The sequence below is a fragment of the Puma concolor genome, chromosome E4, assembly GCF_028749965.1.
Source record: "Puma concolor isolate L17-30 chromosome E4, mPumCon1.1.hap2, whole genome shotgun sequence".
In the NCBI taxonomy this organism is placed as follows: domain Eukaryota; kingdom Metazoa; phylum Chordata; class Mammalia; order Carnivora; family Felidae; genus Puma; species Puma concolor.
Genome location: NC_141683.1, coordinates 58,552,491 through 58,579,942, shown reverse-complemented (window position 1 = coordinate 58,579,942; position 27,452 = coordinate 58,552,491). Strand labels below are relative to the sequence as shown.

At 39.3% G+C, this 27,452-nt stretch overlaps 1 protein-coding gene across 2 annotated transcripts in view; it reads right to left on the bottom strand.

Annotated features, from left to right (window-relative positions):
* NME7 (NME/NM23 family member 7) overlaps nt 1–27,452 on the bottom strand; it is a 263,016-nt gene that overhangs the window by 138,555 nt on the left and 97,009 nt on the right. For both annotated transcript variants that reach the window (XM_025926224.2, XM_086693698.1), the window contains one exon: nt 712–776. In XM_025926224.2, coding sequence (XP_025782009.2) covers nt 712–776 — 65 coding nt within the window. The remainder of the gene's footprint in view (nt 1–711; nt 777–27,452) is intronic.

The window sequence follows — 27,452 nt, the reverse complement described above, 5'->3', positions numbered from 1 at the left end:
CAAAGCTGGTAATTCACTATCAAAACAGCATAAACTTGCTGGCCTTGAAACACGGTTTATTGGATTCCTGTAACAATTGGTACCCAATTTCTTGTCAAGTGCATGGGTAAGCAGAGAACAAAGGTGTGAGCTCAAAAGTGGATGTTGTCTGTTCAGTGAAGGGCTTCCTACAAAGGTGTCCACAGGGCGATTCGAGAACAGCCGTGGGCCCTGCAGGTCCAATGGTGTGACCGCCAACAGAGGGGCTGAAATGCACTAACTCCAAAGAAGGTTCTGAGGGAAAGTCCAGAAACCAGCAAAAGGCCCTGGTTAGGGGGAAAAAAATCTCAACCGATTCTCCTTCTCCATTCTCTTCTCAGTCACCAATCCAGGCCACCAAAAATTCATTATAACTACTCAACTTAACACTATTTTTTGTTTGTAGGAACTACCTACATTGTTTCTGTCTATATTCATTGTGCAACTGAAGTCCCAGGAATTTTATAAACCGATTTTATAAGCTTAAATTACCCTTTGAATTTTAGTTCTCTCAGTGAAAGATTCTGTGGGTAAAATCATCTCAAAAACATTTTTTATTATAAGGTTATCAGGTTCAGTAACTATATCTTTTTATTTTTAATGTGCTGAGTTCACAAGTGCACAGAGAAAATTCAATGTAAAACATTTTTTAAAAATCTCTCAATAGGTTATGACTCACTGCAAACTACCTACCATCTGCATAGCTGAGATTTCAAAACCTGCATCCCGGATAGCCATAAGGATCTTTCCCAGGAGTCCTAAAAATACAGAACAAATGAGTGCAAAAATACAATACAATATTGCCAAGGCATTTTAGTTTCTTAGAAATGCAAATTTTCTACATCAGGGCACTTTGCTTACACTCTATATGAAGAAACCACTTATTTTTCTAAAGGAAACTAAATCCCTACTATTGAGCACCACATGTAATCATTTGATTTACCAAGTAAGTACTTCAGAATACCAACAATTATCCTGAAGACGATGTAAAGGATCTTTAAGGTATTATTTTGACTTTAAGACCCCTGAAGTCTAGTGATATAGGGAACATGCAAAATAAACCACTGACAATAACATTACAAAAAAAAAAAAAAGATGAAATGAAATGCCAAAGTACTGGGTATGGGAGTTCCAAGGATGAGGTCAAAGAAGAAAAATCAAATTATAACTGAAGGGTAGCAGAAGCTTTAAGGGGAAATGAAAGCATGAAATGGTACTTAAAGGCCGTAGATAGATGGGATTACGTGGGGACACAGGTATAAAAGGACAGAAGGCTCAGGTCTAAGAAAATGTGAGGGTGCTCACATGAGAGTAAGAAGTCAGAAAAAGAAAAAAAAGAAAACAGCTGAAAAGGAAAAGAGACTTCATTCAAATTGATGAAGGCCTTGGATATCAACATGAGGAACTGGGTCCTTATCCCACAGATCAGCACTTTTTATAATAGGGTCTGTAGATTCTGGGAGTCTAGGACTGGTTTTGAAATCCCATTAGTTTAGTATAAAAATCTTCTAAGCTTCTTTTTTCCAAGTCAACTAAACCCACACTCACACATGCACACCCCATCCCATATATTCTGGAACGACCTTGATGCTTACCTAGCAACCCAACATCACCAAAGAGTATCCGTTTTATTTACTTTTATTTACTATTTTACTGTAGCCAAGTAGTGCTATTATAATTGCAGCAGATTGAGGGATAGGAGGGGGAAAAAAAAAGACAACGATAGATCTATTTCTCAAATGATGCATTTGTACCAAGGGAAGACCAAATGATACCAGGGTGTATTGTGAAAAAAACAAAGGTTTCTCAGAAGTCTGAAGGGTAGAACAGGCCCACGCCAACTCACAGCAGTCTGCATCATATCGGCGTTGAGTTTCGTGACTGAGTTTTGTCAAATATCCTTTATCCAATCGGTGTTGTTAACTTAAATTTTATCCATTTTATAGTTTTGTTGGTGATGAATTTGTAAATTGCTTCAGCTGTACAGTTGCATGCACAAAGGTTTATATTTAGTTTTATATTTGGACATATTTAAGTTGCAGTATAATTACAATAATTTATGTCAACACTGGGGGTCCATCAGAACATTTTTCCTCCAGAGGAAACACTGCCAAAAGAGACGGAGAGTCACTGAAAATGCTGAGCAGAAGAATACAGGACAAATAGTGTTTTAGGAAGATTACCGATGTAATAATGACAGGCAATTAATTAATTAATTGTAATTAATATAAGACATTTCCAAACAAGAATTAACAGGACTAAATTGAACACAGAGCGTGAAGATGTAGAAATAAAGGTTTTGAGTCCAAGTGACTGAAAGGTTGATAGCATCTTTAAGAAGAAAACAAGTAAGAAAAACGAACTGATTGAGCTCCTGGGGAAGGACACCAAGATGGAATGATGGCCAGCTGACTGGTGAGCTGGACCCCGGCACTCCAGGGCTCCTTGCTCCCTCCCCCATCCTTGGAATGTGCATTCTGCTTGCCTTTCCCACTCCCAGAGGCTGCTCCAAGGACACAGCCTTGAGATAGGAATGTGGTGCTGAGAATACCTACATGGCATGCGTGACTGAACCCAGAAGGCCTCTATAGAAACTTTTTAAGATTTGGAAGGTGGATGTGGGATCCACTTGCCTGGCTGCTGCCCAACGCAAGCCTTGCATGTAAGTTTCCTTGCTTTCTGAAACTGCCAGCTGCCAATCTGGAGTGGCCTTCCTGTTTCTTCCGTCCCTCCTTATGACTTCAGGCGCCAGTTTCAGATTACACACTGAAAGCTGCCACGGAGGTTATGAACCAACAATTAAGGGGAAAGGCAGCAAATTATTCTGAACATAGAATCTTAGAACAGAACACTGATCAGTGTTTGAGAAGACAGCATATCCAGTAACTAAAAAATGATTGATGAATGAGTGAATACACTCCCTATTCCAAATAGGTGATAAGGGATTACATCCAATAGCTAGACAGGTAGAAGGCTAATAATGAGGAGTGAAGACAGGTTAGAGCTGAAATGAGGAGAACAGAGGTCTGCTGGTTTGACAAAAAGAAGAGGAAACGCAAAAACAAACCAAAACAAAAAAAAAACAACCTGGGAGGAATGATTTTTGAGAAAATATCTAAAGTTTGGGACTTAAAGAATGAAAATGAGTAAAGAAGGGTATGTAAAAAGAGATGTGCAGGAAATTAAAGAATAAAATATTACAGTAGTATTGCCATATCAAACAGAGGGGGAAATTCTTAGGATGGAGGGACAGTCCAGAATTAAAGGAGATTAAGGGCCCTGGGAATGTAGATAAAGCCTTCGGCATAAGCAGGATGGTATGCTGACATTAGAGACACTTGAAAGATATGTATTAAGAGTGTTAGGAAAAAGAAGTTAGATAACCCACTAAAAATCTGCACCAAAGACTCAGATGATATTGGATATGAGAATGTGAACCAGAATTCTAAGTCATTAATCAACAGGAAAAATATTAGTTAGGAAAGAAAAAATTGATTAACAATTATTGGGGACTGAGCTCTTTATTATGAATTGATACCACTTAATCCTTAAAGCAACACTCCTATCAGGTTTTGGAGGATCGATAACTTGCCTGAAATGATAATGTTAGTGTAATCTCCAAATCCCACTGTCTTTCTACAAGTTTAACGAGAAAAAGAAACGCATACGTGGAAGCCTGGTATGTAAAATTCGCTGGGCAATGTAACTCCCTAAGGCAAGGACCATGTTCATTTCAGCTCTCACTGTATCTCCAGCGCCCAGCGTAGTGTCCAACATGTAGTAGGTGTTGCACAAATACTGTTCACTGAATTCAGAAATAACCAAAGAAACAATCGCGGCTCTGCCTGGTGCAGACCTAAAGAACTCTAAGACTCTTCGGAGCAAACAAACACCAAAACACTTGAAAACACTGGAAAATTACAAATGGGTAATTAAAGTTAGAAAGAAGGAAAAGGATTATTTAAAAATGTTGGCTTAATGATCTGAGCGAAAAAGTGCACACTTATTTCATGCCATATACAAACAATAACCCAAAATATACTTAAGGTAATACAAATAAATAATACAAATAAATACAAATAAATACAAATAAATACAAAAAGCGGGGAGGAAAAAAAGGAGAGTTCTGTTTCTGCTATGGCTGAGTAGCTCCTATTGGAATATAACCTTCCCTCAGGTAATAACTATAAACTCTGGGGGGAAAAAACATAAGAATACAAGTACGTGGAGGTACTGAGTGGGTTCCCTGTTTTTGCAGTATTTAGGCTGAGGAGAAAGCCACGGTCTACACTGAAACTCTGATTGAAAACCCAGAGAAGTAGCAAATTTAAAGAACTAGAAGACAAGGTTTAGGCAACCATGGCCACTGGAAGGTGAGTAGACGGATAATCCCAGGAAAAAGAAAAGCCAGAGAAGAAAGCCTGACTTCTGTGTATAAACGTTGCTCAAATCTTGGGAAAACTGAAGCATTCAGGCATGAAGCAGACTCCAAAAAGCCCAGCTATGATTGAAAGGACTGAACGAGGCTTTGAGTTAACACCCACCACAGTGGGAACAGAGATTGCCGGATCAATTCAGCAAGTTTACTGGTTGCATTTAAAATATCAATATATCTTTCAAGAAGATGACAATATCCATAATTTTACAATATCTCATTCGTAACGTTCAGGATATGATGCATAATTATTTGAAACACGAGGACACAGAAGAACATGACCTATTCCAAGACAAAAGAGAATCGATGAAGACCAACCTCGGATGATGCAGATGTTACAATTAAGAAACAAAGACTTTAAAGTTACCGTTAGAACTGCTTAGCGAATAAAAGAGAAATACACTCAAAATACATGAAAAGATAGGGAATATCAACAGAGATTAAGAACCACAAACAGGATCAAATAAAAACAATAAAAACGAAAAATGCAACATCTGAACTACAAAATCCACAGTAGGGACGTAAGAGCAGAATAAATTTAGACATAAAAAGAGTCGATCGATCTGAAGAGAGATCAACAGAAACTGTCCCATTTGAAGAAAGAACAGACAATTTTTGAAAAACAATGAACAGAGTATCAGGCTGAAGCAGTATAACATACATGTAACTGGAGTCTAAAATAATACAGAAAATATTTAGAGATATAATGGCTGAATTTTTTCCAAATTTGTTGACCTATTGAATCCACTGTGTGCTTTTTTAAACCAATCTCAAAGAAAAAAAAAAAAAACAAAACTAGGCATATCATCATCCAGCGTCTAATAATAAAAAATAAAGAAAATCTTTGGAGCAGCCAGAGAAAATGACTCACTGTATATAGGGAATAACAATTTTAATGACTGCTGACTTCTCCCTCTCCTGGAGGCAGGTGGACAGCTAAGCATTTTTAATGTGCTATAAGAAAAATAAATTGTCAATGTGAAATTCCATGCCCAGCACAAAACTTCAAGAAGCATGATAAAATAAAGCACTTCGAGAAAAAAGAACTCTAAAGGAATTTGTTTTTACCAAACTCCTACTTCAAGAAATGGTAATGGGAAATTATTTAACTTGAAGGAAAATGTAACAAGATTAAAAATAGGACCCTCAGGAGAAATGAGCATAATTAAAAGTAAATATGTGGGTAAATACAAAAGATTATTTTTTTTTCCTCTTAATTTCTTTAAAATACACATGCCTAATGGGGGCATGTGGGTGGCTCAGTCAGTTAAGCGACTCCTGATCTCAGCTCAGGTCTTAATCTCAGGGTCTTAAGTTCAAGCCCTGTGTTGGGCTCTGCACTGGGTAGGAAGCCTACTTAAAAAAAAAAAATAAAAAGCCTACTTAAAAAAAACATGTCTGATTAAAGCAAAAATTTTAGCATTGTATTGTAGGTTTAAAATGTACATGAATTTAATACATATCAGATATCAGTTAATCCAAAAAAGAAAGGGGGGCAAGGAGAATAGAAAACAAATAATAAAAGAGTAAACCTAAAACCAATCATAGCAATAATTACATTAAATGTTAGTGCACTAAAAATTCCCATTTAAGGCAGAGATTTTAGATGAATTAACAAGATTCAACTATATGCTATTAACAAAAAAAACAACTTTAAATATAAAGACACATATAGGTTGAAAATAAATGATGGAAAAAAATACCATGCAAACAATAGGTACAAGAGAGCTGCAGTGGTTACATTAATTTCAGATAAAGTAGAATTTATGACAAAGAGTATTGCCAGAGATAAATGTCCTAAGCAACATCTGGGAGGCTGCTTTAGACAGAGAGTGGGAAGAAGATGGATGTTCATGACAAAGAGAGCGCTGGGCACAGATACAGCGATGTATGTATCTTGGTGGAGGGGAAACCAGGAGAGAAGGCAGGGGAGGTGGTAGAAACCATTGACAGAAGGACTTACAGACCATACTTAGATGTTTGGATTTTACCCAATAGGCCAGAAGTTCTCACAACTTTTTGGCCTCATGGACGCTTTAGTTCTTAGAAATTATTAAAGATTCTAAAAAACTTGTACTTATATAGGTTATATCTGTCAATATTTGTTATGTTACAAATTGAAACAGAAAATTCTTAAATGTTAATTTAAATATAACAAAAATTCTTCACATGTTGGCATACATAACATTTTGCGAGAAAAAAATGACTATATTTTCGAAGAAAAAAATTTAATGAGAAGTGTAGCATTGTTTTACGTTTTAGAAAATCTCTTTAATGTCTAACTTAATAGAAAGCAGCCTTGTTCTTACATCTGTTCCAGCTTCCAATCTGCTGCTATGTGTTGTTTTGGTTAAAGTACATTTAGTTAGAAAATAGTACAGTATTTTAATAGCCTTTAATGTAAATGTATTTATTCTACTTTGACAAACAGTATTCTCCTAAAATCTCACTGCAACATATAACTTCAAACTTCTACCAATGAATGTTTTACCCTGCTACATTAAAAATCACAGGTCTATCCTATACTTTGAAAGAATCTTTTACCCGTGCATGATTTGATAACATTACACATTGATCATTTGGAAAATATTAGTTCACTCAGTTGTGCAGATCTTCCAAATGCTGACTCATTTCATTACAGTACATCAGGAAAAAAAAAATCACATTTGTTAACATCGCCACCAATTTCATCAGAATAGTCTGTAAGTTATTAGGAAGCTGTCGAGCTTAAGGTGGTAAATATACTTTTGCAAGAACATAATTATGATTTTCATTTCTCATTTTACCTTCTTTTGCATTTTTACCTTTGGCAACAATTTTTGTCAGTTGCCATTTCTCTGAAATAACAGGCTTACTTAATTTCAAGAAAAATTCACGCCAAATACCTAAGTGTGAAAAACCACAGTATGTCTGCCAGTCATTCTTTTGGGTAAAAATGATATCCCATGAAAAAGCCTTTTAGTTGAGCTCAACACTCAAACAATTATACAAATGCTATTCTTAAAGATCACATTATATTTCAGGATAGGACAAAAGTGCTTTATGCAGACTTCTCATTTCTTCACACACAATATTAAAAAGACATATACTTGAAGGTCAAGAATGAATAAAATTAATTTTTTCTGTTTCATCAAGGACATTCTTAAGCGAAAGTGGCTTTTCTTTCTGCAAGCACATGACAATTTAATTAAAAAAAACTTGACTATTAGTGCAGTTTGTTTCCACTGTCTTTTGCTACTTTTTGCTAAGGCACCAGCAGTGTTACCCACCATTGGTTTTGTACCATTAGTGCAAACGTCACCACATTTCAAGAGGCAAATAAACCGATTATTATGAAAATCGATTTGCTCTCGCCGATAACGTAAAGGGTCTTTCTTGTTATAATAAAGAAGATGCTTCACACGATTACAAAAGAATCATTTAAATATGGGAGCAGGATTAAGCCTCGTGCATTAACCAACACAAAGAGATCTACAATCTACATCTGTTAGAAATCTATAATCACATTAAACCACGCCCCATGAAGATGTACCACTTGAACAGAATAATTCTGTTCACAGATAAACGAATAAAAAAAGTTATAGTTCAAGTAATATCGCCATTCTGCCAAGAACAGTCAGACATGAGTCAAGGATATTGCTGTTTTTATATTCAGTTGGTTATGTGTGGAGGCAGGATAGAGAGGCATTTAAGAAACCTGTTCTGTGTTTAACAGCTCGAAACAACAAACTGTCAATAACCATATGTCCTTTACTTTGTTCTAGACAGAAAATGTTCAGATGACTGAACAAATAACAATAACTATGTAAATGAAGTAGCAAAAGGAAAAAAAAAAAGTAAAATTGCCTGCCTTGCAGCAAACAAGTTCGAAAGGGTCAAAGCAGACAACTTTTTTTTTTTTCCCCTTGGCTGGTGTTTGCATAGCTAATTTGTTTTTTAATGGTTTGCTTATAACTCCGTGAATGTTCTTAAATTTTTTGAATGTCAAATCACCTCTCCATCTCCAATCCCAGTGCCTTAGTTTGTATCTACCTTTCACTCGGATTGTTCAAAAGCCTCTTTGTAAATGGCCACCCTGCATCCAATCGTTAATATCAGACATCTATTGCTTTGGTGTTCTAAAAACTCTTGCTTCTCCTGAGATTAACAGCTCCCCATCCTCTTTTAAGAAAACTGATCTCACTGGTCATTTGATTGGAATGGGAGCTGCCTGCCATTTTCCCTTACAACTGTATGACCAAGGTCTCAGTGAAAAGTCAGGAGGTAACAGCAAGACCTATCAGCCCTCTGCTAAGACCAGAGCAATTCACACAGCAATGGGCCTATCATTGGCAAAAGCCAATCAGAGGCCTTCACTGTTTTGTTTTGTTTTGTTTTTTAAGCTAGAACCAGGGAAAAAAGCACTCTCCACTATGTTCATAAGTAGGTAAGCCCTTCACTGCTGGCAACCGTCCTTCTCTCCCAAGGTATTGGGCAAAACTTACTTAAGAGCATGAAGCTGACAGGGGCGCCTGGGTGGCTCAGTCAGTTAAGTGTCAGATTTCGGCTCAGGTCACGATCTCATGATTCCTGAGTTTGAGCCCCGCATGGAGTCCCGCATTGGGCTCTGTGCTGACAGATCAGAGCCTGGGGCCTGCTTCCAATTCTGTGTCTCCCTCCCTCTCTGCCCCTCCCCCACTCACACTTTGTCTCTCAACAACAACAACAAAAAAAACCCCAGAACATGAACCTGACAATCAAGAGGAGCAAAATATAAAAGCCAGAGAGAAGAGAGATGTCAACCACGTCTCCCTAAACCCTGTTCAACCTCTGCTCTTCTTCCAACAGTCCAGTTAAATGAGAATTAGTAGATTCAAGCTGGGTTTCTATCAGCTGCACTAACAGTGTCCTCTTTAGACAATCTGACTCACACAGGAGAGGATATACTGCAGCCTGAGAAAGAAAGGCTGTAGTGGGAAGGGTTGAAAAAGAAACTAAAACAAACAAAAACAAAACAACAGGTACAGTATTCCAATGTGTGCTGATTCTGATAAGAGGATTTGTAGGCAACGACAAATTATCTTGGAAAAAATCCTAGGCATGGCCAAATGATCAGTAAGTGGGATTAGAAGATGAACCCTCCCTCTGTCCACAAAGTTCAGAAAAGGATCATGGTTGGAGACTGTAAGAGAAGAAACTGACAATAAAATATTCAGGTACACTGACGTTCAAATACTATTTTTAGAGCGGTGCCTGGGTGGCTCGGTGGAGCCTCTGACTTCGGTTCAGGCCATGATCTCACGGCTCATGAGTTCGAGCCCCCCATCCGGCTTTGTGCCGGTGCAGATTCTCTGCCTCCCTCTCTCTCTGCTCCACCCCTCAAAAGTAAATAAACATTTAAAAATTTTTAAATATTATTTTTAGAAATAGACTTAACCATTTAAATTAAAACAGGTTTGTACCTACTAGGAAAAAAAAAAAACTGCAAGGCAATTGAACAAAACAGGTACTTTGTAACACCAACGGGTATCAATAAGCACAAAGGCACAACATTTTCACACAATTTAAATACAGGACATGGTGGGTATCACTTGAAAGAAAACAAATTGGCACCAGGCTTCTATGACCGAGGATGGATTCACAGGTGCCAGATATGGGGTCCTAGGTCACCCAAAGCAGGTATAATGAGGCACACATATAATGCGGTGCTAACATCATGTCCAAGACTTATTTGGGTATGGAAGCAGCAACTTTATGAGGGTCCTAGGAATTGGGACAAGCTTTTCCCCCAAATTACAAAGAAAATCCAGCTTGCATCTAAAGTGGAAACAAATAAAGATGGGATTTTTTTTTTTTTCAGTTTTAAATAAGTACATAAATTGTATTTATTTTTGAGAATCCATCGTTTTCTCCCTCTGACCTGGTATCTGGTCAGGGGCAACAAATCCATATTAGCAGATTGACCTTGACTCAGCTGTGTTACCCATCATCATCCCTACAAGGCAGGGCGCTTAGTCAGAAAGGCAGCCCTTAAGAATTGAATTCGGATTATATTGCTCCAAACAGCCCGGAGTTAAAAATGAGTTATTCTCTCTCGCCCTAGAGCTGCCAAAGAGGGGTAAAACCTCCCAGAGCATGGCATAGAAGGAGGAAGATTACTAACGACTACACACGAGATATCTGACCAGGGGCTAAGAATCAGTTTGCTCTCCAGGCCACAGATGTAAGTCCTGGCAAATAATTCAGTTTGAAAAGCCCTCTCCTTGGCCTGTCTCAGTTTCACCTCTACACGGTGTCGGTTTCTTTCCTCATTTGTTAAAAAAAAAAAAAAAAAAAAAAAAAAAAACCACGTAGTTCGTCCCTCACAGCCTTGTTATGAGGATTAAATGTGTGTTTATATGTAAAATTCTTAGCATAGCCAGTGGCACACAACAGCACTAACAGGTCATGTTGGCAGTAGCAGATAATCCTCATCATGAGTGAACTAGTGGAACTTCAGCTGAATGTGTAGCTTTGCTTCCAGAATTACCGTGAATCTAATTTTAGCAGTTCCCTTAAAATCTTATGCCTCCCATTCCACAAGAGAACCCTGTGCTGCCAGGACATCTCAAGCGGACTATGCGAGAGTCTGGGCCACTCCTAGTGAGATGCCTGCACAGAGATGCTGGAGAGACAGGTCTCCGGGGTCACAGCAACATCAGCTACAGGCACAACAGAGCCCGGAAGACGCAGTGGTTCTCCAGAGAAGAAAAGTCAGTGTGGTCAAAGCCAGCAGTATCTGGCAAACACAGTGATACATGCTAGGAGTAAATCAGGGCAAGAAAAGAGGGGAGAAGGGGGTCCTCACGTGGCATCCGACAAACAAGGCCTATCCGATTTCTCTCTTCCACTAGGGACTCCTAAAAATATCTGCAGTGAACTTTGTAGAGGGCTAGAGTCCTGTGTCTGGAGACAGGTGCATGCATCAGTAAAACAATTTCTATAGGTTCATAAGGAATATTTAACACTTGAAGCAAAATTTGAAATAGAAAGTTTCCCTACAAAAAATCCACACAAGAGGAAAAAGGGCAGGATAAAAGTTGAGTTAATACATAAAGTGTTAAAAACAAATCAAAATCATAAAACAAGGTGGCAAATGTAAGATAAATCAGCTTACGCATCCCCATTTATTTTTTTTTTTTAATTTTTTTCAACGTTTTTTATTTATTTTTGGGACAGAGAGAGACAGAGCATGAACGGGGGAGGGGCAGAGAGAGAGGGAGACACAGAATCGGAAACAGGCTCCAGGCTCCGAGCCATCAGCCCAGAGCCTGACGCGGGGCTCGAACTCAGGGACCGCGAGATCGTGACCTGGCTGAAGTCAGACGCTTAACCGACTGCGCCACCCAGGCGCCCCATACGCATCCCCATTTAAAGACAGTCTCAGTTTGGGTGAAACGGTAAAGCCCGACTATGTTCTATTTATACAATATAGAAAGTAAGATGAATTATATAGTGAACGAAACCAAAATAGCCAATTGGGTAGCAATATTAACAATAAACAAAATAAAAGTCAGGGGAAAAATATCTCAGGATATTTTGAAAAGTAAAACCAGAGTATCACAGATGTATATGCACAGAATATACGACATGGCATTCATAAAGAAAAATAATATTAGAAATACAGGAGAGATAAACAGAAACATACCATTCTCCAACTCTTGCAGACTCAATGAAAAATATTATGAACATAAGTGGATTTTTTAAAAAATTAAGCATATGCTAAACATTCCAACATAACTATAATAAATACAAATTACATGGGCCATTTTATTTGACTACCACACAATAAAATGAGAAAATTTCCAGAAAAGTTAACAACAAAACTCAAAATCTTGGGAATTTACAAGTACTTTCCTAAAGAATCATTGGAACAGCATTGACTGAAACAAGAAGAAATACCCAGAGTGACAAATCAGAAGAAACCATATACCAAATCAAACAATAATATTTAGAAGTTAGAATATAATGAAACAGGCAATCTCATACACACACCACTATGGGAGTACTCGGCACCCTCTTTCTGGAAGATAAAGTGAGGTTTATCAAAAACTTGAAAATTTTTTCTTTTGATAATAAGAATTCCATCTTTTGAGGGGCACCTGAGTGGCTCAGTTGGTTGAGCATCTGACTTCAGCTCAGGTCATAGTCTCATGGTTTGTGAGTTTGAGCCCCATGTGGGACTCGCTGCTGTCAGCTCAGAGTCTGGTTGGGATCCTCTGTCCCTCTCTCTCTCGCTCTCTGCCCCTCCCCCACTCAGGGGTGCACGCACGTGTGCTAGCTCACTCTCTTTCTCTCTCTCAAAAATGAATAAACCTTCAAAAAATCCATCTCTTGAAATTATCCTAATGATAAATAAGAGATTCACAAGGATTTACATTGGAAAAAACTAATCACAGAAGTATTAATAATGTTTTTAAATTTGTTTTATAAAGTTTGAGAGAGAGAGAGCATGCATGTCCACATGCACACAAGCAGGGGAGGGGCAGAGAAGAAGAGAGAAAATCCCAAACAGGCTCCGCCGTGTCAGTTCAGAGCCTTTCATGGGCTTGATCTCACAAACTGCAAGATCTTGACCTGAGCCAAAATCAAGAGTCAGATGCTTAACCAACTGAGCCACCCAGGAGCCCCAATATTTTTAAATTTCTAAATAATAAAGCAAGGAAAAGTAAAGAGGACTGCATTCTTACAACTCTGTTTTTAAAAATTTTAATGTTTATCTTTGAGAGAGAGAGACAGAGAGAGAACACACAAGTGCAAGTGGAGGCAGGGCAGAGAGAGAGGGGAGACACAGATCCAAAGCAGGCTCCAAGCTCTGAGCTGTCAGCACAGAGCCCAATGTAGGGCTGGAACTCACACGCAGTGAGATCATGACCTGAGCCAAAGTCAGACACCCAACCGAATGAGCCACCCAGGTGCCCCCTACAACTATTATTCAGACTTTAAAATTTTTAAAAAAATTTTTTTTTTCAATGTTTATTTATTTTTGGGACAGAGAGAGACAGAGCATGAACGGGCGAGGGGCAGAGAGAGAGAGGGAGACACAGAATCGGAAACAGGCTCCAGGCTCTGAGCCATCAGCCCAGAGCCCGACGCGGGGCTCGAACTCACAGACCGCGAGATCGTGACCTGGCTGAAGTCGGACGCTTAACCGACTGCGCCACCCAGGCGCCCCCAGACTTTAAAATTTTTAAAGAATTTTTTTCTGTGCAATTAAATAATCTTTGAAAACATAAATTCAAAACACAATGTTAGGCTAAAAGAAAGTGCAATATAAACTTAAATAAACTGGATAATTCCTATTCATTTTATGAAAATAGTATTACTCTAATACCAAAAGCAAAGTACAAAACAATATAACTACATATCAAAATCATTATGAATACAGTTGCAAAAATTCTTAACAAAATATTAGCAAATCAAATTCAGCAACATGACCAAGTGAGGTTTATTTCAGGAATGTAAGCCTAGTTCATTGTTAAAAAAGAAAAAAATCAATCAATGTCATCTATGTTAAAAGGCTTTTGAAAGAAAAATTACATGATCATATCAACTGATGCAGAACAAAATTTCTGAAAAAATTCAACACCCATTCATGGTCAAAACTCTAAGGAAAAAAAAGAGGAATAGAAGGGAACTTCCTAAATTTCATAAAGAACATCTACAAAAAAGCTAAAACTAAGATATGCCTAATCGTAAAAGACAAGAATGCCCCTTCTCATTTTTCTTATTCAAAATTCTACCAGAAGTTTAAGCCAGTAAATAATGCAAGAAAAGAAAAAGGCATTCAGATAAGAAAGAGACATAATTGTTTCCATTTGTATGTGGCCGATCGTCTGTACAGAAAATCCAAAAAACTACAAAATGTATTCTAGAACTAATAATTGACTTCAGCGAGGTTGCAGGATGTAAGACAAACATACAAAAATCAACAGTGTATCTACATACGAGGAACAAATATGTGGACACTAAAACTGAAACTATATCATTTATAATCACTCAAAAAGACAAAAATTACTAGACATAAGTCTAACAGAACATGCACAGGATTTGTTACGAAAACTACAAAATGATGGGGTGCCTGGGTGGCTCTGTCGGTTGAGTGTCCGACTTCAGCTCAGGTCATGATCTCGCAGTTTGTGGGTTCGAGCCCCACACTGGGCTCTGTGCTGACAGCTCAGAGCCTGGAGCCTGCTTTGGATTCTGTGTCTCCCTCTCTTTCTCTGCTCATGCGTGCACGCACGCTCTCTCTCCCTCTCTCAAGAATAAACATTAAAAAAATTTTTTTTAAAGATTTTAAAAAAAAAACTACAAAATGCTGGAAGACCTAAATAAGTGGAGTCACATAGTATCCATGATTTAGAAGACTTAACACAGTAATGATGTCAATTCTCCTCAAATTGATAGATTTCATGTAATTCCTATCAAAATCACAGCAAGATACTTTGTAGATACAGACAAGATTATTCTGAAATTATATGGAAAGGGAAAGGAACTAAAAGAGCTAAAACAATTCCAAGAAAAAGTCAAAGCAATCAGTCTCCTCAATTTCCTAACTATCATATAGCTGTAGTAATCAAGACCGCAGTAATCAAGAGCAACAGACATATAGATCAATGGAACAGAGCTGAAAACCCAGCACCAGATCCACATAAACACAGTTTTTGACAAAGACGTTAAGGCAATTCAGTGGAGAACAACAGCCTTTTCAAAAAACCAGTGATAGGACTGTATAAGGAAAATTAGAAAATACAGTCTCTGACATGGCAGTCACTTATCAGAAGCCAGTCTACACTGTGGAAAGATAACACAAATTGAGAAGACGACAATTAGTCTTTCTTGTATGTATTGTATGTGCTACTCATATTATTTCATGTAATCCTTACAACAATCCTAGGAGGCAAGTACTATTATTACCTTCATTTTATAGATTGTTACCAACTATACTCAAGGGAAAAACAACATGCCCTAGAATAATAGCCTGTAAGAGATAGAACTGAATTAATTTCTTTAATTTAAAAATTTTTTCAGTTTTATTTATTTTGAGAGAGAGAGAGAAAGAGAGAATACATACACATGTGTAAGGGAGGGGCATAGAGAGAGGGAGAGAGGGAATCCCAAGCAGGCTCCGTGCCGTGAGTGCAGAGCCCAAAGCGGGGCTCGAACTCATGAACTGTAAGATCATGACCTGGGCCAAAATCAAGAGTTGGATGCTTAACCAACTGAGCCACCTAGGCACCCGGAGACAGAACGGAATTTAAACCAAGTTCTGCCACCCCTAGAATCTGATTATGTTATACTACAACAGTCAAAATGTTTAATCGGCATGTACATATCATTTAATTAAATAATTCATCTATATTAAATAATTCATGCCACCCCAAAACACATTGCTCTGGGATATTGACTATTGTGAGTTAAAGACATTCAAGTGTCTCAGCAAATGCAAGAAAAACACTCTGACCTTTCTTCGTTTTCTAATAGCAGGAGATGAAATTCCCCACATGAAAGACAGCCTCCCCATATCATATTAGCAGGAAAGCAACGTACTTCCCATCAAGTTCGGAAAAAACTCTACGAGGGTAAAGGTAAAAGTTTGCATCCCCTACAATATGCAAAAATACACATTATCTACATACGTATAATTTATCTTTTTTGATCTTCTGAGTATATACTATAAAATCAATAACAGAAGAATATAAAATTTGTATCTAGCAAATTTTGAAATGTTCACAGGATGATCGTCCAATTTATTAATGATTCAGAGTTTAAGCTTTCTTTCCTTCTAACCATTTTGATGCTTATCAACATTTGAGGGAAAAAGAGAGCGGAAACAATAATCACTTTACTGTGTACTAGCAGTGCTACAAAACTTTGATAGAGAGAAAATCATTGAGAAAAGTTAAGTAGTTAACAAGGTAGATGGACGACATTCTTTTTTTTTTTTTTTAACGTTTATTTATTTTGAGACAGAGAGAGACAGAGCATGAACGGGGGAGGGGCAGAGAGAGAGGGAGACACAGAATTGAAACAGGCTCCAGGCTCTGAGCTGTCAGCACAGAGCCCGACGCGGGGCTCGAACTCACGGACCGCGAGATCGTGACCCGGGCTGAAGTCGGACACTTAACCGACTGAGCCACCCAGGCGCCCCTGGACGACATTCTTTAAAACTGTGACAAAAAAATACTTTCTATGGAAAGAACTTACCCTGATACTAAGGTCTTTCCTTGATATTTTCCCTTTATATCATGATGCTCATACTCTACAGTAACCTATACACCTACAAGCAACCTTGCAGGCAAGGAACACAGCCCTCTACCATGGGAAAACTTGAAAACCACCTTTACTATCAATGTGAAGCTTACTCCATGCAGTAAGAAGGTATAAATAGATGAAAACAAAACCCAACTCATAGACACAAGAGCCCATGAAAAGGACACTCAGAGCTAGAGATGATAAGAGTTTAGATCAATTTCAATAGCAAAATACAAGAGAAATCACAAGTGTTACTAAATTCGACACAAGGAACTTAATACTAATCCTAGCAGACATGCATAACAAATAACCTTGGGCATAAAAAACAGGTGGAAAAGCTTTCAGTTTCCTAGACAGCAATATGTTCCCAGGCAATGCCACTTCACTAATAATCTTCCAGCGATTATTTTTTTTTTTTAACGTTTATTTTTGAGAGAGAGAGAGAGACAGAGCATGAGCAGGGGAGGGGCAGAGAGATGGAGAGACAGAACCCAAAGCAGGCTCCAGGCTCTGAGCTGTCAGCAGAGCCCGGTGTGGGGCTCGAACTCACGAGCCGTGAGATCATGACCTGAGCTGACGCTTAACGGACTGAGCCACCCAGGCACCCCAATTTTTTTAATTTTTATGTTTATTTATTTGTGAGAGAGAAGGAAAGAGAGTGAGAGCACACGTGGGAGAGGGGCAGAGAGAGAGGGAGACAGAGAATCCAAAGCAGGCTCCAGGCTCCGAGCTGTCAGCACAGAGCCGGATGATGGGGTTTGAACCCATGAACCACAAACCAAGACTGGGCTGAAGTTGGATGCTCAACCAACTGAGCCACCCAGACATCCCAATCTTCCAGTAATTTTTAATCGGAAGAGAAAATATACCTGCAAAGTAGTTTGGATGCAAATGTGTTATGAGTGTCTGCCTTCTAGTAAGCAAAGATATTGTAGAATCACTTTAAATTAACTGCAGATGAGAGTGTATTTAGCAGAACTGTTGAAGTTAGAACTAGTGAGGCTTTTAGGTCTTAAAAGACCTCAAATTATTCCATTAGCTGATCATAAAATCTATCCTAGTAGCAAGTAGGTGTAATGAAAGACACACCTAATTCATCCAAATAGCATTTCTGATTCTCCACTTACACCACACACCCACATCTAAAACACACGTTTATCCTTACCAATATCCTAAGAACCATAATATGTAAATTCCCTACAAGGCAATAAAAATAACCAATGTAGCTTTACAGATGTACCCACAATATGGTAGCTAAGTGCATTAAAATTCATGATAGTTGTAATTAAGTGAGTAGAAAATAAAAGCAGGCTCCATACCAACTTAGGAACAATAGAAAAGATGCGCAGGATCTGAGATCTCCAAGAAAAGGCAGTCAAGAATCCCTCCTTTGCTGGGAAGACAGGGGTAGGCTCAGTACAGCAAAAGAAGCCAAGAACAGCTATCATGACTAAAATGAGATCACAATTTTAAAACAAGGACAGTCCAAGAAAAACAAAAGTAGCGAACCGGGTAGACAGACCAGAAACTGAAAATTTTGTAACATGAGGCAAATAGGTCATTAGAAGTCCAAAGTCAATGCCAGGTTACTACAGAAAATAAGTCAATCACCCAGTCACAAAGCAACACTGAGTTTCGACACCACAGGATACTGCCAGCTCCAGTACAGGGCGAGATCCTTCCTCATTTTGAAAGAGCCAGTCCCTCTTGTGGTGGCAATAAGCACAAGTCCCATTAGAAGCCGACTTCATATTTCTAGGAGATTTTCCTGAGTTATACAAGGGCTGTACATCTTAGAATTCATTGACGGAAATCTGTTAGCCTTAGAAAGATAAACCCAATGAAAAAGTAATTCAAACCATGGATCTATTAGCTCCAACATGAACAAAACAAAGAAATCTTTTCCCTTTCTTAAAATGAGTTCCATTGTTGGCCTCCTTTTTTGTGAAAAGGTCCGAAAGAAAAAGATTCTCAAAGCCAGTCTTTTGTCCCGTTTTTAAAAAATAAGTACATTGATCTTTGTTTATTCTAGCTACCCCAGGTCACAGTTAAAGGAAATGCACAAATGTAGTTATCTACTTCAAGAACACTTTCTTCTGCTGATTTTAAGTGGCTTTGATTTCCTCGGCTAAGACCTACATTGTCATTCATAGACAGGCTTAAAAATAGACATATAATTGGGGGCATTTGGGTGGCTCAGTCGGTTGAGCATCCCACTTTGGCTCAGGTCATGATCTCGCAGTTTGTGGGCTCAGGTCATGATCTCGCAGTTTGTGAGTTCAGGCCCCCGGGTCGGGCTCTGTGCGGACAGCAGCCTGCAGCCTGTTTCGGATTCTATGTCTCCCTCTCTCACCGCTCCTCCCCTGTTCACACTCTGTTTCTCTCTGTCTCTCAAAAATAAACACACATTAAAAAAAATTTTTTTAAATAGACATAATTCCACAACATGGGCCACAAATTATGTAACTTCTGCCCCTTGTCTTCTGGAAGCATATACTACCTGCCCTGGGTATGGGCATCCGTTTTTGTTCCATTTTCCAGGATAGTCCTCATGTAGGGGGCAACTCTCCCATCTAGAGGTTCTCAAAATGTAGTGCCCACTTTAGCAGTAATAGCATGACCTTGACCTGGGAACTTGACAAAAATACAGACCTACTCAACTGGACACTTCGGAGTCTTTATTTTAACAAGCCCCCCAGGTGACCTAGGTGCACACAACATTTGAGAAGCAGGGCTGTGAGCCAGATGTCTGAGGACAGAAGGGTGTCATAAAAACCATTTTCCTGACCATGAAAAAGCGTAATGTGACCTGAAAAGCCTTATGATTTTAACTTTCAGTCACATTTTTCCTTATCAGACTACTCCAAACCTACACAGTCTTTCTTTTTTTTTTTTTAATGTTTATTTATTTTTGAGAGAGACAGAGACAGAATGCAAGTGGGTTAGGGGCAGAGAGAGAGGGAGACACAGAATACGAAGCAGGCTCCAGGCTCTGAGCTGTCAGCACAGAGCCTGACGCAGGGCTGGAACTCACGGGCGGTGAGATCATGACCTGAGCCGAAGTCAGATGCTTACCTGACTGAGCCACTCAGGAACTCCATGAGAGGTGTTAAATTCTTAAATTTTGTATTTTTGTCTTAGTTTTCCTTACCCTCTATCACTTAATTTTTAAGACCATTCTTCATCAGAAAACATGGAAATAACAGGGCATATGGTAAAAGTGTCTCCCCCCCATGCCAGCATCTCAGTCCTTCTCCAAAGCAGTCAATGTTAGAATTTCTTATGTATTCTTCTAAAAATACTCAATGTACATACAAATGTACAGACACAACCTTTGTTTTACTGAAATACATACTATACTATCTATGCTGTGCCTCACTCAATTTCTATGTATTTACTGTAAAATATAAAGAGTATGTATTTGGTGGTAAAATACGTAACAGATATGTTCAGTTTCATAAACAATTTTAAAGTGAGTATCTATGGTAACCACCACTAAAGTAAGAAAACCAAAATACTCCTAGCACCCAGAAGCCCTCCATATGTGTCTCCCCAATCACTGTCCTTTCTCCCCTCAGTGAATACCTGACTGGAATAACCTTTTCCATGCATTTCTGTATTCTTTACTACATACGTATGCATTAAAACGCATAAAAAACACAGTTGACTTCCGCCTATATTTGAACTTTATATGAATAGACTTAGATGGCATATATCCTTAAGTGTTGCTTATTTTGCTCACTTTATGATTATGGAACACAGCAGAGAAGGAAGAACGTGCCACGTTGCAAAAGGAATCTCTACATGGTGGGAGTAAGTGGTTTTTAAAATAAACATGTTTCTGTTTTCTAAATTTTCTGCAATGTAGATTACTTCTATTAATACGAGACAAATGCCAGTAAAAGCTACCCAGATAAATTCCTGGCTAAAACTTAGCATTACCCACTTTTGTATCTCCTTGGTGTCTATTCCTTAAAAGGAACATTCTGGTAGTTCCAACACCTAAAAAACACAGTTCCTAAAGAAAACATTCAACATTATTTAATTATCTACCTATGTTAGATGGTTTTCTTAGAGTGATGACTTTTCCTCAAGCACTCAAGTTGGTGATAGATCGACATCGATATCAATATATATCTGCTCACACCATACTTATGAAGAATTTGAGGCATGTGTTTTGAATCACATTAACAGTGATCATATTAATTTTTTTTTCAACGTTTATTTATTTTTGGGACAGAGAGAGACAGAGCATGAACGGGGGAGGGGCAGAGAGAGAGGGAGACACAGAATCGGAAACAGGCTCCAGGCTCCGAGCCATCAGCCCAGAGCCTGACGTGGGGCTCGAACTCACGGACCGCGAGATCGTGACCTGGCTGAAGTCGGACGCTTAACCGACTGCACCACCCAGGCGCCCCAACAGTGATCATATTAAATGAAAACAGTGATCATATTAAATGATCATTAATGCAAAGCCAAACACTGTACAAATTATACTGGAAATTTCATCTTCTGACTCAGCCTGATGCTTAGTAAGATTTGGCTTCTGCAGCAACTTCTTACTAGATCTGTCTCCTAAGGCAAGGGAAACAAAAGCAAAAAAAAAAAAAAGTATTGGGACTTCATCAAAATAAAAAGCTTCTGCACAGTGAAGGAAACAATCAACAAAACTAAAAGGCAACCTACAGAATGGTTGCAAATGACATATCTGATAAAGGGTTAGTAACCAAAATATATCAAGAACTTCTAAAACTCAGCACCGAAAAACAAACAAATAATCCAGTTAAAAAAGTGAGAAGACATGAATAGACAGTTTTACACAGATGACGTACAGCTGGCTAACAGACACATGAAAAGATGCTCAATATCACTTAATAGCAGGGAAAACAAATTAAAACCACAAGGAGGTATCATCTCACACCTGCCAGAATGGCTAAAATTAACACAGGAAACAAAACGATGGATGCCGAGAAAGGGGCCCTCTTAAACTGTTGGCGGGAATGCAAACTAGTGCAGCCACTATGGGAAATGGTATGCAGGTTCCTCCAAAAGTTCAAAATAGAACTATCCTATGATCCAGCAATTGCACTACTGAGTATTTACCCAAAGGACACAAAAGTACTGATTTGTAGGGATACATGCACCTCAATGTTTATTGCACCACTATTAACAATAGCCAAATTATGGAAAGAGCCCAAATATCCACCAACTGATGAACAGAGAAAAAGATGTGGTATATATATACAATAGAATATCACTCCACCATCAAAAAAAAAAAAAAAAAAGAAATCTTGCATTTGCAATGATGTGGATGGAGCTAGAAAGTATTATGCTAAGCATAGTAATAATAAGTCACAATAAGTCAATCAGAAGAAGAAAGATGCCATATGATCTCACTCATATGGGAAACTTAAGAAACAAAACAAAGAACACAGGGGGGAAAGAAGCAAACCAAGAAACAGACTCTTAATTATAGAGAATAAACTGATAGTTACTAGAGGGGGGTAGGCGGGGGGGGGGGGGGGGGGGAAGAGTTAAATAGGTGATGGGTACTAAGGAGGGCACTTGTTGTGATGAGCCCTGGGTGTTGTATGTAAGTGATGAATCACGACGTTCTACACCAGAAACCAATATTACACTGCAGGTCAAGTAACTGGAATTTAAATAAAAATATGGAGAAAAAGATTTGGCTTCAAGTTGTTCTAATCTCAAATCCAGGATATTCTCAAGAATAAGAAAAACGGAATAGAGTGTCTGTAGCATAAATCTACCCCAAATTTCACGACTGATTTCAAACACATCAGAGACTCTCTCCAATTTGCTCGAATGGAAATCATCAAGATTATCCTGAAGAGACACTGCCAACCATTCCTTTGGTAACTAGGCTATTCTGTAGTAACTACCACCAAAACAGGTCTGGAGAAGTCACTAGGATGAGTAACCCACTCCCCGTTTCGCAGACACAAGCCACCGCCTGTAACACAGAGAAGCAGTGGCTGTAAGTCGGTGATAGGTTCCAAATGAACTAACTGCCAAAACATGTGAGGGCCTCCAACCACAGGGTTTCTAGAGTAAGAAGAGGTGTGACTAGGTAGAAAAGCAGGGTACCATTTATTAACAATCCCCTCCAAAAACAGGTACAGCATTCATGTCCCTTCAGCATTTTTCAGAAGTGTCAACTCCTCCCATCTCTTAACATGTCACCTGGAAACCCCAGCTTTTCAAAGACCTTTACCATCTTTTCTTTAGATGCGTGCCTTTTTTCTCCCTCATAAGAAGCAATTATAATTATGGGGCACCTGGGTGGCTCAGTCGCTTAAGTGTCCGACTTCAGCTCAGGTCATGATCTCATGGTGCGTGAGTTTGAGCCCCACGTCAGGCTCTGTGCTGTCAGCTCAGAGCCTGGAGCCTGTTTTGGATTCTGTGTCCCCCTCTCTCTCTGCACCCCCACCCCCTCATGCTCTGTCTCTCTCTCTCTTAAAAATAAACATTTTTTAAAAAGAAGCAATTATAATTATATTGTCAGAAGTTCAGCATTTATAATCTGCCATATAAGCTGAATCAATCTTCTAAAGTCTTACAACATGAACTCGTGCTGCCTTGGCTTTTAATTTTTTTTTTAATTTTTTTTTTAACGTTTATTTATTTTTGAGACAGGGAGAGACAGCATGAACAGGGGAGGGTCAGAGAGAGGGAGACACAGAATCTGAAACAGGCTCCAGGCTCCAAGCTGTCAGCACAGAGCCCGATGCGGGGCTCGAACTCACGGACCGCGAGATCATGACCTGAGCCGAAGTCGGACGCCCAACCGACTGAGCCACCCAGGTGCCCCGGCTTTTCATTTTTAAAACCGGTCCTGATAAAGCAACAGCATGTGCATTGGATCCCTGGACCCCCACCTCCACAGGGATACGTGCTGCTCCTGGGCTGGAGGAAGGAAGCAGCTCAAAGAGCAGGACCACAGCCTGGGCAGAAGAAACTCCTGTCTTCCTTCGGCCACTGTACAATCACACAGGCATTTCTGCAGAGAACAGGTTAGGCACAAACACAGAAAACCAGTACGAGGCGTTCCTCCAAGGCAAAGGAATGGGAACAAGCTACCTCGCTACAAACTTTGATACATGTTTTCCTGGAGTCTACCTCGTGTCTAGCTATACTGCTAGTGCTCATGAGTTCGTAAGTTACACAGTCCTCTAACAGACAGTGCATGTAAAATAGGCAAGGGGCAAGGGGAGAACTCTGTCATCAGAGTTCTGCATAAGAGCCTGCCTTGATCCTCCTGTCCCTCTTAGAAGTCTCTGTGTATACAAAGAACCTAGTAGGTCAACAGATCAATATCTCAAAGGTATATGTGTCAAGTTGCTTCAATAACATTATTCCCTGTATAATGACGGCTGAATGCTGATGTATAAAAAAGTGAAAAAAAAGGAATGGGAAAATGAAGTTTCCAATTTATTTTCAAATGAAACGATCCTCCTTCCAATAAACATCATCCCTTAAGTAATACACATGCAGGATGTCTCTCACAAGTCTTAGTGTAGGTCTTGGTAACTAAGAAGTACGAATGCTCCAAATGTAGAATAAAATATGATTTGAAAGTTTAATTATATAATATTCTTTTTAAAATATTTATCAAAACATAAACCTAAAATTAAATATTATTCAGAATACAAAAAATAGACTATAAAAGAAATTCTGAAATTATGAAAGCTTAAAACTGCACTATGGGAGCACCTGGGTGGCTCAGTCGGTTCAATGTCCAACTTCAGCTTAGGTCATGATCTCATGGTTCATGGGTTTGAGCCCCACGTCAGGCTCTGTGCTGACAGCTCAGAGCCTGGAGCCTGCTTCAGTCTCTGTGTCTCCCTCTCTCTCTGACCCTCCCTGTTCATGCTCTCTCTCTCTCTCAAAAATAAACAAACATTTTAAAAGATTAAAAAAAAACTGCACTATGACTTTTTTCTTTTAGGTTGTATCATTTCTTTTTTTTTAAACTTTATTTAAATCCAGCTTATTTAACATGTAATGTAGTAATGGTTTCAAGAGTAGATTTTAGTGATTCATCACTTACATACGTCACCCAGTGCTCATCCCAACAAGTACCCTCCTTAATGCCCATCACCCATTTAGCCCATCCCCTCACCCACCTCTCCTCAGATTGTTCTCTGTATTTAAGAGTCTTGGTTTGCCTCCCTCTCTGTTTATCTTATTTTTCCTTCTTTCCCCCTATGTTCATCCATTTTGTTTCTGAAATTCCACATATGAGTGAAATCATATGATATTTACCTTTCTCTAATTGCCTTATTTCACTTAGAATACATTCTAGTTCCATCCACATTGTTGCAAATGACAAGATTTCATTCCATTGTGTGTGGGTGGGTCGGTGTGTGTGTGTGTGTGTATCACACCCTTTTTATCCATTCGTCAGTCAATTGACATTTAGGCTCTTGCCATAATTTGGCTGTTGTCGATATACACTGTGACCTTCAGGCACCTATTTTAGAAGTCATTTTCCTTACTGTTAGACTTGGTCCAATGCTCTTTAAGTGAAACTAGGTTCCATTCCAATCTCACTAGTGAGAAATGTCAATCTACAGACTGCCTAGCCACAGATCAAATTGATCTGTTATTCTTATTAAACAACTGCTGCACAGAATTCAGAGTATTAGAGAAGCTATTTTGGTAGAACAGAGTGTCCCAGTCACCCAAATTTTCCATCATTCCAAGAAATTCTCATCAGCCTAAAAACCAAGGGGCCTACCTCTGAGCTATTGGAACAACTGAAATCCAAGAGGTGCCTCTTCCCTAACCATCCCCTAACCATGGCGGTTACTAACCTCTCCCAGAGAAGGAACTAAGAAACTTCCATTGGATATAAAATTTCATAAGGCTGGCCTCTGACAGAGGCTGATCACGACAGGAAATGCACCGTGTTCCCTGACCTGAAAATCTCTGATACATGGTTCTCAAATTGGGTGTTCATCAACACAACCTGGTGAGATTGTTAAAAATGCGTATTTCTGGTCTCTGGTCCAAACCTACTGAAGTTGGGGCCCAGGAGGGTGAATTTACAAAGTCTGCCCAAGTGGTTCTAGCACACACTAAAGTTTGAGAAGCACGGTCTCCCATACTAGTGACATAACACCATGGATTCAGGTTTGAGTTTCACATCCCAAGTACGTTAAGGTCTTAGGGTGCCTTATATCACTTGGTACCCAGTGAGCCATAATTCCTGGTGTTCATGCACTGCACAATCCCCTCTCATACTGACTCTGGACTTAGCCATGCGACTTGCTTTAGCCACTGAGACATGAAGACACGACGCAAGCAGAAGCTGGATGAGCACTTATACACTGAGGATGGTCTTGAGATGCTCTCCTTGGAAGGCAGCAGCCATGCCACAAAGAAGCCCAGGTGGACTACTGAGTGATGGGAGGCCATGAGGAAAGAGTCTCTGGAGGGGGAAAAGCAATCTTGCATGTTCTAGCTCCTGCACAGCTCCCAAGCTGAAGAAGCCACCCAAGCGACCCCACGTGTGCCACGGAAGAATCACCAGCGGAGCCCAGGTAATCCACAGAATTTTAAGAAATAATAAATCGTTTTTAAGGAACTAAGTTTGGGGGATGGTTTATTTTAAAGCAATAGATAAAGGAATCACTACTGAGTTGTTTTTTTTTTAAATGTATCATGTGATATAATCTCTAAAACTGTGGTTATTGATACCTAATTTCCTTGCACATTTGCTATGGAAACTGCATCACCGGTATGAACTTCTTTAATGGCAGTAGGTACCGCCACCCCCATTTTGCAGATTAAAAGAAAGGAGGCTTTAGGCATCCAAGAAGTGTTTCCAAGGTCACGCAATTAGTAAATGCCAAGCCGCAGAAGCATACGAGGCCTTCCAAACACCGTACGCTAAATTAACCCTGCCATGTCCAGTAGGGTTTTCACTGAGTTCCTTGCCATTCCCTTATTTAGATTCTTGTGTCCGTTAATTCAGACAGATGAGTATAGATTTGTGGTTTCTCCTACCCATCACCGGGCTCTAAAGACAGCCTAAGGTTCCTCATGTGCACATCACAGTTGCTAAGTGCTAGGGCTTTGGCTGACTAGCAACAGACGTTTCTTTATTCTAGTCAGATGTGAAGAGCAAGCTCTGATTTCCAAAGGGAAGGGACACGACGACTTGTCACTGCTTTTTCACTGATAGAGAGCCTATAATCATAAAGGCACACAGGCAAGCCTGGGATCAATCCGTTCGCTTCTCCCATGGTAACGTCCTCAAACAATCAACACCATTTATTCATCCTCCACCTGTCTCCAAGAAGGAGCCATTAGACAAGACCAAGTTCATACATTAAGAAGGACTTCTGGGGCGCCTGGGTGGCTCAGTCGGTTAAGCGTCCAACTCTTCGTTTTGGCTCAGGTCACACGATCTCAGGGTTTGTGGGTTCGAGCCGCACGTCAGGCTCTGCACTGACAGTACAGAGCCTGCTTGAGGTTCTCTCTCTCCCAATCTCCCAATCTCTCTCTGCCCCTCCTCCTCTCACTCTCTCGGTCTCTCTCTCAAAATTAAACAAACATATTAAAAAAAAAAAAAAAAAAAAGAAGGACTTCTAAACTCAGAGTTTGAGACACTAGTGCTGGAACTGTACCTTTAGAATGTGCGCATGGTTATAGACGTTAAACATCAATAAAGTTGATGAAAAAATAAAAGTTAAGAAAA